Genomic DNA, 14,153 nt, shown 5'->3' with positions numbered 1-14,153 from the left:
CTAGCTCACCTCTCCCTTCTGTGCGCCAGAGGCATGGATCATCCGGCAGGCGCGATGACATCATCGCTCTGCACTGCTGGGGAGATCCCATGATCCATCCAGCGCTGCAGAGGGAGGCCCAGCTCAGGACGTCATGGAGGGGGAGAGTGGCATCCCGCCGCATCCCCTCCCCGAGACTCAGGTTCGGCAGCACCCCACCCGGGTGACAGCGATGCTGACCTTGATTCCTGGGGAAGGGATGCGGCGGGACGCCACTCTCCCCCTCCATGACGTCCCGAAGCCCTAAACGTCATGAAGGGCATGCGGTTAATCACTACTCGGGCAAGTGCCGGGGAGCCCAAGTAAGCCGGGTGCTGACGCCGGCCCTGTCGGCAGGTTCGCCAAACTTTGAAGTAAAGTTCAGATTGGTCCAAACCGATCATTAAAGGAAACCTGTCACCCCGGCTGCCGCTTGACCCCCTTAAACTTACCCCTTCCTAGAAGTCCTGGTCCCAGACCTGGACCTCGTCCCGCCGCTGAGAAATCCCCATCGGAAGCCGTGTGCGCGCTCACCAGAGATGAGTCCAACGCCCAAAGAGAATGACTGCTAAATGATTGCAGGCGTTTAGCTGTTTTAGTGCGGTTCAAAAACTTCGCTCATCAATACTTACCTGTTCGCGGTCCCCCCGCCCCCATGTCCTCCCTCTCCAATCTTCGGCGTCCCCAGCAGCCATCTCCAGCCAGTTCAGCTAATCACTCGCCGCTGCGCTGTCCCGTCTTAGTCATTGATTGGCGGAGCGGGCTAAAGGCAGCTGAGATCAACGGGGAACACCAAAGACTTGGGGGAGGACAGCGGGGGAGTGCGGACAGGTGAGCACACCCTTTTTTGTCTTTTATGTATATTAAATTGTGCGTCCACCATCTTTACAAACTTGTTCCGAACTTAAAAAAAAAAATTGGCTCAGTGCTGAACCAAACTTTTTGCAAGGTACTAATCTAGTTTTGTACAATTTGGTTTGCTCATCTCTACTTCAAATCTTCAAATCTATGTAAATTTTAAATTGTGCAAACTAGCTTCCATGTAAGACTATCAAAGAGGACATATAGTCACATACTGGGTTCCATGGTGGTAAAACTGATTGATATTTCTTAAATACTTCATCAATTCATCAATATTCATCAATATTCATTCAGCACTAGAGCATAGAAGGCTTCTTATACGGCATTGAAAGGATTCTTTACGAGCAGTATGAGCAGTGAGTTTATGGAACTCTTTGCTGCTAAAAATGAATGAATTTAGAATGGATGAAACGTTTTCCAAATTTTAAAATAGTCCTCTCCATCATATATAAGATACAGTATAAGCCATTTTGTTTTATATGCACATGAGGTTCAAGTGCCCAAGAGGTGTTTTCCAGCAGAGTAAGAGCCCGGGTAAGGCCTGCCTATGTCCTTTTTATCGAATGACTTATACTAAACGTGTAGGTTGATGCCAGTGGGACAGGTTGCAGTGTTAAAGAGGACACCCCTCCTAGGCACTTAAAGGGGTAATGCAGCGTGCCCCCCCCCCAAAAAAAAAATAGACGTACACAGAAAATATACTTACCATCCCACCAGTGATGATCGCCGTTCGAATTTCCCGCCGGCCACGTCCACGCCATCTTCGGCCGCGGGTTCGCATGCAGTGAATGGGAGAGAAAAGGCTGCCGGTGCACCAGCAGCCTTTTCATTGGCTGGAGCGCATCACATGGCTTACAGCAAGCTCAGCAAAGCAGGGCTGAGTAAGCTGGAAGCCATGTGATGCGCTCCAGCCAATGAAAAGGCTGCTGGTGTGCATGTGCACCAGCAGCCTTTTCCCCTCCCATTCACCTCTGGGAAAGACAGAGAAGAGGATGAAGACCAAGACCACCCCCTGCTGTGACAACATCGACCCAAGATGGCGCCCGGGAGAAGAGGACGGGGTCGACAGTGTTTTGATATGCAGACAGGTCACCTTTAAATCCATGTAGAATGGTTGCCTTGAATTACTTTTTCACTTAGTCATAGAGATCGATTTACCTTCTTCAGGATCACCACTGCAGTATAGAAGATTGAACTGTTGGTTATATTCTATGGAAGGTTATATTCTATATTTCAATGGTTTTATTTCTAGGTGAAAACAGCTCTCTCCTCTCTACCCGCTGAAAGTCAAGCGTCTGCCTCATATGTGGCTATGGCTAAAGGGCAGCAATCTGGGAAGGTCCTCTTTATTAATCCTTCTGCCTACAAAATAAAGCCTAGAGAACATTTCTCCATAACCATCAATTACTCTAACAAGGATGGAGGGAAAAATATCCAAGACCAGTACTTCACCTACATGGTAAGAAGATATTTGGTTTTTCAGACATACTATGTTATAGAAGATTTTCATCCATCATGTATAACAGTGAACGGGGGGCTCAACCATAAGGAACAGGTAGAACATATGGAACGTTTTTATTAACCACCCCTGACCCATCTGCTTTCTGTATAATCTGCTCAATTTATTTGATTAAAGTGAGTGTACAGTGGTACTTTGGTTTAAGAGTAACTTGGTTTAAGAGCATTTTGGTTAAGCGGGGTCTACAGCACTGTACTCTGACCCAGGAAGTCTCCCTCACCTTCCAAATCATAGCAGATCCACTTCAGACTGGGGCTTGCATCAGGGGACAGGACTGTGGAGGTAATCTCTCCATGGGCGGGTTCAGACTGTGGAATTCTCGCTGAAAATGTCAGTGGAATTCCGTCAGCTGTCCGTCCGCACGGGCACGCGCTTTTCCACCGGCTCCATAGACACCATTCTATGGGCCAGCGCATTCCGCGTTCCGCCGAAAGAAGTGGATTTGGATTACAAGCACAAGCTGGTGCTGGGGTGCCGCGCCGAGGTCCTTTTTTTGAACCGCCTCCCGTTTCTCCTGTATGGTGCGAGGAGTGGCTGGGCATAAGGCACTGGAGGTGGGCCAGCCAGCAGATCGTCACTGGGGGCCAGCAGGACCATCTCCAGTGCTTCATGTGGGACAGTGCTCGGTAATAGATCAGCGCTATGCCCGAAAACCGTGTGGCATTTTAAAAAAGGACCTTGGCACTTGGCACTGGTCCATTTATGTAAAAAAAAAAAAAAAAAAAAAGTGATGTGCTGGTGGTACATTTGTTTTAACACAGAAAGAGTTTACAAAAAATTTCAAGAAACCTATCAGTCTAGATAGAAGACCTTAAAGGGGTACTCCGGGCTGGGGTCATTTTTTGGGTATGGCCGGGGGAAGGGGTAGAAATAGAGGCCGCCAGTCACTTGCCTCCCGTCCCAGGACTGGGTCCCGGATCGTGCCACCCCATTCCCCCACGTCACGTCTCAAGCCGCAGCTCAGAATAGGAAGCAGAAGCCGGACGGGAGAACCGGCTGCGCAATCTGGGACCCAGCGATGGAACCGGGAAGGTAAATGACCGGCAGCCTCTATTTCCTCTATTTCCACCCCTTCTCTGTCCATACCCTCAAAAAACCTCTTTAAAAGTAATGTATCGACCACCACTTTTTTTTTACTGATAAAACCCAGGTAGTGAAATATTTAAAACAATATCTGTTTCAAGTTTCTGATTGTAATTTTTATATTTAATTTGCAGTACATTATTATGGGGGCAATGATCCTCCCTGATGTATTTTAACAGAATTTAGTGATATGTTTTTCAGTAAGCCCCGTGGGCCATAGGCAATAATAGACAAGACTTGTACCAATGAGATGAACGAGAAAGAAAGGCTATTAGAGGTGCTCATTCTACAGGGAGGGGGAGGCTGAGTGGTGAGCAGCAGCTATTGTGTGTTCCTCTGTTATCTATATACTGTCTCTGTGATGATAAGGAGGCCAGGGCTGGGAAATTATCTGTCCAGAACAAGAAGTCTCAGCTTGGATTTAAACCTAGCGGTGAGAATGAAAACTGCAAGATTTAAGGATACAGGAAACTGCAAGATTCATGGAAATTTAGAAAGAAAAAAAAAAACAACATTTTTGCAAACATATGTTTAACATAAAAAGTTGATTTAACCCCTTGCCTCTAAAGCCTGTTTGGGCCTTAATGACCAAGCTAATTTTTTAAAATCTGACCTGTCTCACTTTATGCGCTTATAGCTCAGTGATGCTTTAACGTACGCTAGCGATTCTGAGATAGTTTTTTCGTCACATATGGCACTTTATGTTAGTCACAAAATTTGGTCACTACTTTGTGTAGTGAAAAATTTGAAAAATTTGCATTTTATGAACTTTGAAATTCGCTGCTTCTTAAACAATAGGCCACTTTCTGATAATAAATTCTAAAAAGGTTTATGGACTTTCCACAGGATCCACTAAAAACTGATCGGCTGTTCAGCAGTGCCCCTGTACTATATAGCGAAAAGAACTGGAAGCAGAAGGCTCTGTACATTGTATATTAGTGGTGCTTGATTACTGCAGATTATCTCCTATTCACTTAAATGGAAGCTAAGCTGCAGTAACCCAATGCAGCCACTACTACCGTGTTTCCCTGAAAATATGACAGTGCCTTATATTTTTTTTTTATCTAAAAAAGGCACTATGGAGGGGATTTATCAAACTGTTGTAAAGTAGAATTGTCTTAGTTGCCCCTAGCAGCCAATCAGATTCCACCTTTAATTTTTTAAAGAATCTGTGAGAAATGGAAAGTGGAATCTGATTGGTTGCAAATAAGACAATTCTAGTTTACACCAGTTTCATAAAACGCCCCCTATGTCTTATTTTTAAGGGATGTCTTATTTCTCTCGCCCCAACCGGGGGGAGAGAAATAAGACATCTTCCCGGACCTCCCCAAACCCTCTCCAGAATACTCAACCCGGGACCAACAGTCCATCAGCATCAGGATCAGCTGCTGGAACGCGCGGTGTAACCTTGCGGCCTGGACATGACCTCTAACGTGATGACTGCATGACCTGCGGCCTGGACATGACCTCTGACGTGATGACGGCATGACCTGTGGCCTAGATGTGACTTCCGATGTGATGACGGCGTGACCTGCGGCCTGGACATGACCTCTGAGGTGACGACAGCGTGAGCTGCGGCTTTGACATGACGGCGAGACCTACGGCCTGGACGTGATGGCGGGACCTGCGGCCTGGAAGTGCTATCCCTGCGGCAGTGGAGGGTGGAAGAGGGTAGCGGGAGGAAGGCAGAGCCAGTGTCAGCAGGCGGCTGCAGGAGTCCTATTTTTGGGGGGATGCCTTATTTACGGGGCTGCCTTATTTTTGGGGGGTGCGTCTTTTTTCAAACTATGCTGCAATTCCTCTACCATGCCTTATTTTTTCGGAGGATGTTTTATCTTCGGGGAAACGCGGTAGTGACGAGCCAACATGTTCATAAATGTTCATATGTTTGTGGGAACATGACACTAATTGTTCATGTTCGCAGATCACAAACAATTTGTTCAATCGGAGGGGTTATAACGATCATTTTTGAACATATTCGAACTTGCGAACGTTTATCTTGCGATGTACACAACTGCGGAATTTACGCTTTGCACCTGATAATCTGTACGCATGTGCGTAATTCTAAACCGAAACGTGCCCAATCTGTACGCAACTGCATACACAACTGCGCACACAAATGCATATGCAAAGATGTTCTTGATCATCCCAATGAGATCTTCTTTGTTTTTGTGTATTGCACAAGTCTTAAGACCCCAAGACTCACCCCCACTAATCTGATTTGTCCTCATCTGTTTCTATAAGATCTTGAATAAGGGGAGGATTATAAGAAGTGCTCGAGTGAAACGAAAAGGTGACCGGACTGATGTGGTCATATCAGATATTACAGAAGAATTTACGCCTTCCTTCCGCATTGTGGTATATTGTACTGTGACATCTAGCACGGGGACGGAGATAGTCTCCGACTCCATCCGGGTGGATGTGACCGCATTCTGCACCGGGACGGTAGGTCCATTTGGTTACAAGGATGATCATGTCCATAATAAATACATCTGGAAATCTAGATCTAATTCCCTCTACCATTCTCATCACTCTCGGCTTTTCATCCAGTGGCAGAGGAAGAAATCTCCAAACTCCTCTCTTTATCTCATCCTAGTACCTTCCATAGTGACCCTATTCCCATATACTCTCCTGCCGTCACTACTCATGTCACTTAAATATTCAGCCTCTCTTCTGGTCTCTTTTCCTCCACCTTTAAACATTCTATAATGACCCCGCTACTGAAAAAAAGTCCTACCAAAAGTCCTCAGGCTCATACCCAACACTCACAGCTTTAAGCACATCTCTTCAGGCACGCTTACCTGTACTTAGAGATTAGCGGTGACCGGCTCATCCAGCCTTTTCTGATTCTATGTACAATGGCTGGACCATCTGCAAATAAAGCACTTTCTGCATCTTGTGTCACCCCCCAGTCCTTCTAGTCTGTAAGCTCTGGTTTCCCCCCCACCCCAGTCCTTCTAGTCTGTAAACTCTTGTGTTACCCCCACCCCAGTCCTTCTAGTCTGTAAACTCTTGTGTTACCCCCACCCCAGTCCTTCTAGTCTGTAAGCTCTTGTGTTACCCCCAGTCATCCTAGTCTGTAGGCTCTTGTGTCCCCCTCCCCCCCAGTCCTCCTCATCTGTAGGCTCTTGTGTCACCCTCAGTTTTCCTAGTCTGTAACCTCTTGTGTCACCCCCAGTCCTCATAGTCTGTAAGCTCTTGTGTCACCCAGGGCCGGCCTTAGGGAAGATGGCGCCCCGTGCGAAACTTTCTTCTGGCGCCCCCCCGCCCCTGTTGATACCCCCTTATGGTGACATACACTAAATCTTACAGCCTCCCACCCCTCCAGACAACCCCCACAATAAAACCACAAACATGACGGGAGGCTGTAGTACTTAGATACGATATACTAAATCCTACTACAACGAGTGCCACCCCTAAACCCCAGCCCCCCCAAACCCCCCGACCCCCGATAGTAGTACGATCTATGATTTATCAAACATGGTGTAAAGTGAAACTGGCTCAGTTGTCCCTAGCAACCAATCAGATTCCACCTTTCATTTTCCAAAGAGTCTGTGAGGATTGAGAGGTGGAATCTGATTGGTTACTCGGGGCGACTGAGCCTGTTTCACTTTACACCATGTTTGATAAATCTCCCCCTATCTATCTATTATCTATCTATCATCTACCCCCCCCCAACTGTTATATATGTGACCTTTTCATCACTTTTTGAAATTTTCTCTGAGATGTGACTTCACTAAAAAACAGCAAATTTGGACTTGGCCTGTTGGGATATGCTGGGTGCAGTAGTTATGCACTGTTTAGCTGTTGAGGTATGATGGGGGCAGTAGTTATGCACTGTTTAGCTGTTGGGATATGCTGGGGGCAGTAGTTATGCACTGTTTAGCTGTTGGGGTATGCTGGGGGCAGTAGTTATGCACTGTTTAGCTGTTGGGATATGCTGGGGGCAGTAGTTATGCACTGTTTAGCTGTTGGGGTATGCTGGGGGCAGTAGTTATGCACTGTTTAGCTGTTGGGATATGCTGGGGGCAGTAGTTATGCACTGTTTAGCTGTTGGGATATGCTGGGGGCAGTAGTTATGCACTGTTTAGCTGTTGGGGTATGCTGGGGGCAGTAGTTATGCACTGTTAGCTGTTGGGTATGCTGGGGGTAGTAGTTATGTACTGTTTAGCTGTTGGGGTATGCTGGGGGCAGTAGTTATGCACTGTTTAGCTGTTGGGGTATGCTGGGGGCAGTAGTTATGCACTGTTTAGCTGTTGGGGTATGCTGGGGGCAGTAGTTATGCACTGTTTAGCAGTTGGGATATGCTAGGGGCAGTAGTTATGCACTGTTTAGCTGTTGGGGTATGCTGGGGGCAGTAGTTATGCACTGTTTAGCTGTTGGGGTATACTGGGGGCAGTAGTTATGCACTGTTTAGCAGTTGGGGTATGCTGGGGGCAGTAGTTATGTACTGTTTCAGCTGTTGGTGTATGATGGGGGCAGTAGTTATGTACTGTTTCAGCTGTTGGGGCATGCTGGGGGCAGTAGTTATGTACTGTTTCAGCTGTTGGTGTATGATGGGGGCAGTAGTTATGTACTGTTTCAGCTGTTGGGGCATGCTGGGGGCAGTAGTTATGTACTGTTTAGCTGTTGGGGTATGATGGGGGCAGTAGTTATGTACTGTTTAGCTGTTGGGGTATGATGGGGGCAGTAGTTATGTACTGTTTAGCTGTTGGGGTATGATGGGGGCAGTAGTTATGTACTGTTTAGCTGTTGGGGTATGATGGGGGCAGTAGTTATGCACTGTTTTTTAAACAACATTATGGACAATTCTCTTTTTACATTTTTATTTATAAAAAAAAAAAAACTCCTAGAAGGCAAGGTGAGGAGAGATGCCAGTGTCTGTATATACTGTGGCACTACATGTATACTAAGCACCAGGGTCAGAACTGTGTACATGAAGATTGCCACAGTGTATACAAACTCTGCACAGAGAGAGAGAAAGAAAAAGAAGATAGATAGATAGATAGATAGATAGATAGATAGATAGATAGATAGATAGGAGATAGATAGATAGATAGATAGATAGATAGATAGATAGATAGATAGATAGGAGATAGATAGGAGATAGATAGGAGATAGATAGATAGATAGATAGATAGATAGATAGATAGATAGATAGATAGATAGATAGATAGATAGATAGGAGGATAAAGAGGTAGATTGGAGGGAGAAGAATCACCAGACTTACAGCAGGGGGGCAGGATCCTGGAGGCTGCACAAATTGCTGAGGAGGAGGCACATGGCTGGGCAGAGGTCACAGGCCACCACACTGATGGGATCTTGGCACACAGCAGGCTGTATTGGGGCAAGTAAAGAGTCATCATCCCGCCGTGGGCGCCGGGGGCGGGGCTTGTCGGCAGGGGGCGGAGCTTACCGGGACCTACCCGGAAGATTAATTTGCCAGGTCCCTAGCCCGTCTATCTTCTGGAGCGCCCCAAACCAACCCCTATGCAAGGAGGGCAGGCGGCCAGCTAGGGGGGCGCTCTGGCAGATAGACAGAACGTCTGTCTGCCAGACCAGTTAAGTGTGCAGCTGACTGTCTGCCAGAGCGCCCCCTAGCTGTCCAGGAGTGATGCGCCCTGTGCAACCGCACAGCTCGCACACCCCAAAGGCCGGCCCTGGTGTCACCCCCCCCCCCCCCCCCAATCCTTATAGTCTGTAAGCTCTTGCGAGCAGGTTCCTCACTCCTGTTGACACTCTGCAAATAATAATAATAACAATAATAATAATTATTATTCATTATTATTATTAATAAAATATATTGTGAAATTACCATTATTTCAATATTATACCCATGGGAAATAGTTTTTATATTCTGGAAAATCTTATATACTGCGTGTATATATATATATATATATATATATATATATATATATATATATATATATTAATATTAGTTTCCTATGTCTGCAGTTGTTGGTGGCAGGTCATGAAAATCAAGTGTACCGCCCTGGTTCTGCCATGAAACTTACGTTGAAAGCTGATCACAAGGCCACGGTGGCTTTGGTGGTTGTGCAAAAACAACTCTACGAGGGGAACGAAAAGTTGAGGATTTTGCAAAAAAAGGTTAGTGACCCAAGTAATGATCATTATCAAGCCTGAAAACATCGAGAGTCATGCTATGGTGCTAATAAGAGGTAAGGCTTACAGGAGTTTTACCCACTGTTTGGCTCCACCAGCGACATTTGAAACTGATGCAAAAAGACTAAGACAAATCCTAAAGACGATGTAGATTTTAGAGGAAGCACTATCTCGTACCTTGCCTCATGCCAAATGATATGGATGCCCCTCAAGAGTGCTGTCATATTGACCTTCTGTTCCGAATTAACAGTAACCACACTTACACATTGATGGTTAAGGTAGAACTTGTTTATTCAAAGATGGCGGCCAGTATATATTTCCTGGGGGCGGGTGTTCTTCTACTAAGGCACATATCAGTACTTCATTGGCTGAGGTACAAATAGAGTTACTTGCTTAGCCATAGTGTTTACTTACATAAGCTTTAAGGAATAGAAACATCTCTACGTGGTTTGAAGGGCAGCGCCATATTGTAATAGCTTCACTATATGTACAAAATATGACATTCTTAACAAAAGGATGGGACCAAAAGAAAAGAATAGGCCAGAAACTATGGGTGTGGCTGGGTACCCTACCTTTTTGGCTTAGTATAATGCATCATCACATTTAATTGCATTTGTATCTCCTGCTGCGTTAGTGCCCCAGAATAACAAAACCCCCTGACAGGACTATTGTCTATGAGACTTGGGGGACTTTTTCATTTATTTGGTTACATTGCCGTGAGTGTTATGGGACCATAGGAGACCAGAGTGATATCTTGGTACTTTTTTTTTTCCATATACCGAATACACTAGTAGTATGAGGCCAAGAATGTATTTCTGTTTTTACTAGACCCGAGAATATGGTCAAGGACCCCATACACTGGACTGGCTGTTGTGTATGCCAGCTGTGAATTTCAACCCCCCCATTTTTTTTGGTTGGTTTATGTAAGAAAGCCTTTAGGGTACAGTTTTAGTAAATCTGTGTAACGCCCGGAGTAGTGGATCCACTGGACCGGCACCAGCGATGGCACAAACCTCACCAGGGAGCGGAGTCTAAGGGGCCGCTGGTTTTCACCAGAGCCCGCCGCAAGGCGGGATGGACTTGCTGCGGCAGGCGACCCCCAGGTCGCTACCCCTGGCTTGGTTGCTGGTGACGGCAGGCGAGGCGTGACAGGAGCAGGTACTGACAGTGGCGTGTAAGCGTACCGCAGGTGACAGGCTGAACACAGGAACAGCAGAGAGACGGGAAGCAGGAACCAGGGACTAGGAGTAGGGACTGGGTAGCGGACAGGAATCAGGAACAAGGACTAGGGACCAGGTAGCGGACAGGTATCAGGAACAACAGGGAGCTGGGCCAAACGCTATGGGAAGCATGTAGAGGCTCCAACACAGGGAACAGGGCAAGCTGGGATTTATAGGGGAGTGATTAGGTGCAACTACCAATTAGGAGTGCACTGCCCCTTTAAATCTGAGACAGCCGGCGCGCGCGCGCCCTAGGAGGCGGGGACGCGCGCGCCGGCCGGCACAGCGGGAGACAGGAGCGTGGAGAGGTGAGGCGCCCCCCGGGGCCGAGGTGATAGCAGCGCCGGGTCCCCGACTATGGACACCGGCTGCTGCATGGGGCAGGAAGCGGTCACGGCGGCGGCCCGGAACGCGGGACGCCGCCGCGGCTGTGACAATCTGCCTCCGATATATTTCATCTTCCAGGTATGGGATGTGATTGGTAAATCAGACCTTGGCTGCACTATAGGAAGAGGCGTTGATAGCATGGAGGTGTTTTATGATGCTGGACTGGCCGTAAAAACCAACTTTAACGCGGAAACTCGCACGAGAGCAGGTGAAGAACATGACTGTTCAATTTATTTATTTATTTTTTAACCTTTTAATGTTTTGTGGTTTAATTTTCAGTGGGAGTTTCTGTGTACTATATACCCTCACCCAGTCGGCCCATGCTACAATACAGCAACTTTTGGACTTTGTACTGCCCATCATGATATCACTATTTCTTGTGCTCTTCTGCTTTTCTCTCTTTTAGACTTGCATTGCGATAATCTCAGAAGCCGGAGCCGTCGCTCAACGGACGATGATATTGGTAATGATGATAATTTAGAGGATGAGGACTGTGAGATGTATGATAGTATCCCTGTACACTAGATATCAATTCTATGTGGCAAGTTTTAGGGCAGTTTTGTGTTCACTCCTCTTCCTGATGTGTTGTCAGAGCTGTGCCTGTTCCTTCTCTCCCATTGTGGACGCCACATCCCTGATGTCAAGCACGGGTCCGTCTGCGGTCTGGTCCCAAGGCGGTTCTGCTTACCTGTCCGCATTCCTGCTTTGCCTCCTCTTCTCCTACAGTAAAATTTAAAGGGCCAAATGTGTCCTAAATTGGCTGCTGCACAGGTCAGCTGCACGTCCCCATGTGCCGTGCTGCTGACCTGTCTACGTTGTCTCCTGCTGCACTTCGCCCGCCTCCGCTACTAAGCCTAACCAAGGGTAGCAACCTGGGAGTCGCCTACCCCAGCAAGCCCCTCCTGCCTTGCAGTGGGCTCTGGTGAAGACCAGCGGCCTCTTAGACTCTACTCCCTGGTACGGATTACTCCATCACTAGCGGCGGTCCAGTGGATCCAAGACTCCAATGGTTACAGCTGTGAACCTTAGCCAATAAAATGTCTTCCTAAGGCTGACGGACTGCAATATAATTCCCTATATTTCCGCCGTTATGGCATCTAACAGGCACATGAGGAGGAGCTACCCCTTTAACCCCTCTACCCCGCTCTTTACTGTTTTACTCTAGATGGAGTTTTTGGTGAGCCTGGGGGTAGAGAATTATTTCTGTAGTGAAGTAACTGACTACAGATAAAATTGATCTCAATGGGCCAGTTAAATGTTTTTGTAACAACTATGATGACCCTCTCTAATCTAGATTCTACCAGCTTTGGCGCTTTGGTGGGCTAAACATATGTTTTCCATTGCTACATACAGAAATATCGAAAGATGAAGTCTTTTCTAGAATATTGCTTGCACAGTCCTGGTTTTGGAAGACAGAATCTATGTCAGAAAGACCAGATAAAGACGGGTGAGTAGCCTTGTATCATCTCATGGCCTTCATCTATAGTCAACCACACAGAATGGTTCCAACTACATGGCCTTTGGCCAATAGGGCATATTTCTATTGGTTCCATAACTTTATCAATTTGAATGTGACTCCACTGTGATTTGGGTTAATTTGGTCAATCTCCTTATATCTAATTCTATTCAATGACAACGTCCATCAAACATTGCATCTGGGTGGTTTATTCCATGAGTCCTATCTCCTATTCACAGGATTTCAACCAAAGTAGTCAACATGTTTTTGAAAGACTCACTCGTGACATGGCAGGTGTTAGCAATAAGTATATCTTCAAAAGGTAAGAGAATGTCTAAAAATGTTGGACCCTAACCCAAATGTTGGACCACTTTGTGTCTTATTGCCCCCATGACAGCCCATAATAAGTCTTATATAAATATAATAATCTCTGAATCTAAATTCCAAGGCATAAGGCAGACCTGGGAATAACGGCACCGCCTTTGGCACCAAAACTTGTGAAAACATGGGAGTCATCGAGAACGCTGTACTCGGCTGTCTCGCCAGATCCCTTGGAGAATTAATGGAATGGTGGTGTCAATGCGTGACCCATTATTCAATTCTAATGGGAGATTCAGATCCCTGTTCTCAAGATCACTGTGACCGCAAGTGGTTATACCCCTTGTGATCCAATAATTATCCCATGGATGGGCGATAAGTTGGGAAAACTCTTTAATTTGGTGAAGCTCTTAGTGGGGGTGGAGCTCTTTAGATCTGTTATAAGGTTCCATGATTTCTATGTGCACCCATAAACTTTGTTTAGTACCTTAGAGGACCCCATTCACATTACAGACAAACCTGCTAATTTCAGTGGGACTGTCTAAACCTTGTAATATAAATGGAGCCCTCCAGGCGTTTTTGAAGCCAAACCTAAGTACTGTTTATATAGGGGTGGGGATCCGTGAAGCGATTGATGTCAGTGATCTCATGTACCGTGTGTTTACCTTTAGTTCTTGGATCACGATGGTCATTAATGGCTTATTGTCTTCTCGACAAGGTATCTGTGTGGCTGAGCCCTACGAGATTCAAGTTAGGAAGAACTTTTATGTTGATCTGAAGCTCCCATATTCTGTACCGAGAAATGAAGAAGTGGAAATCCAGGGGGTTGTATATAACTACCAAGATGTATCCGCAAAGGTAACGCAAACGCAAGTTTAACTAAAATATAGAATTCTACAATTTTCTGAGCCTCAGTCATCAATGGTTTTAACATGTGAGCAATGCAGTTTCTTTATTATTATTATTATTATTATTATATAATTTTTCCCCAGCTTCTTTGACCACTTCATTGGTTTCATTGGCTTCATAGGTGCATACAGTACAAGGATAGAAAACCCAAGTCAGTGACATTACATATACTGTACAACAGGATTTGTAGTTATTTTTGATACAGGAAAAAAAAAAGTTTGGCTAAAACCTCCCTAACGTACAACCATGACGATAGGAC

The 14,153-nt window shown here is 46.1% G+C and overlaps 1 protein-coding gene across 2 annotated transcripts in view; it reads left to right on the top strand.

The window, feature by feature from the left end:
* Positions 1-14,153, top strand: part of LOC138769606 (complement C3-like) — a 62,706-nt gene that overhangs the window by 14,482 nt on the left and 34,071 nt on the right. The window contains exons 12-19 of one of the 2 annotated variants that reach the window (XM_069948188.1): positions 2,132-2,338; positions 5,726-5,926; positions 9,437-9,589; positions 11,290-11,419; positions 11,618-11,674; positions 12,565-12,658; positions 12,907-12,989; positions 13,704-13,843. In XM_069948188.1, coding sequence (XP_069804289.1) covers positions 2,132-2,338; positions 5,726-5,926; positions 9,437-9,589; positions 11,290-11,419; positions 11,618-11,674; positions 12,565-12,658; positions 12,907-12,989; positions 13,704-13,843 — 1,065 coding nt within the window. The remainder of the gene's footprint in view (positions 1-2,131; positions 2,339-5,725; positions 5,927-9,436; positions 9,590-11,289; positions 11,420-11,617; positions 11,675-12,564; positions 12,659-12,906; positions 12,990-13,703; positions 13,844-14,153) is intronic. The other variant, XM_069948195.1, reaches the window with a different exon arrangement.

This window comes from Dendropsophus ebraccatus, chromosome 1, assembly GCF_027789765.1.
Source record: "Dendropsophus ebraccatus isolate aDenEbr1 chromosome 1, aDenEbr1.pat, whole genome shotgun sequence".
NCBI classification, from domain to species: Eukaryota; Metazoa; Chordata; class Amphibia; order Anura; family Hylidae; genus Dendropsophus; species Dendropsophus ebraccatus.
The sequence above is the reverse complement of the archived record's forward strand: the minus strand, read 5'-3'. Positions and strand labels throughout refer to the sequence as shown.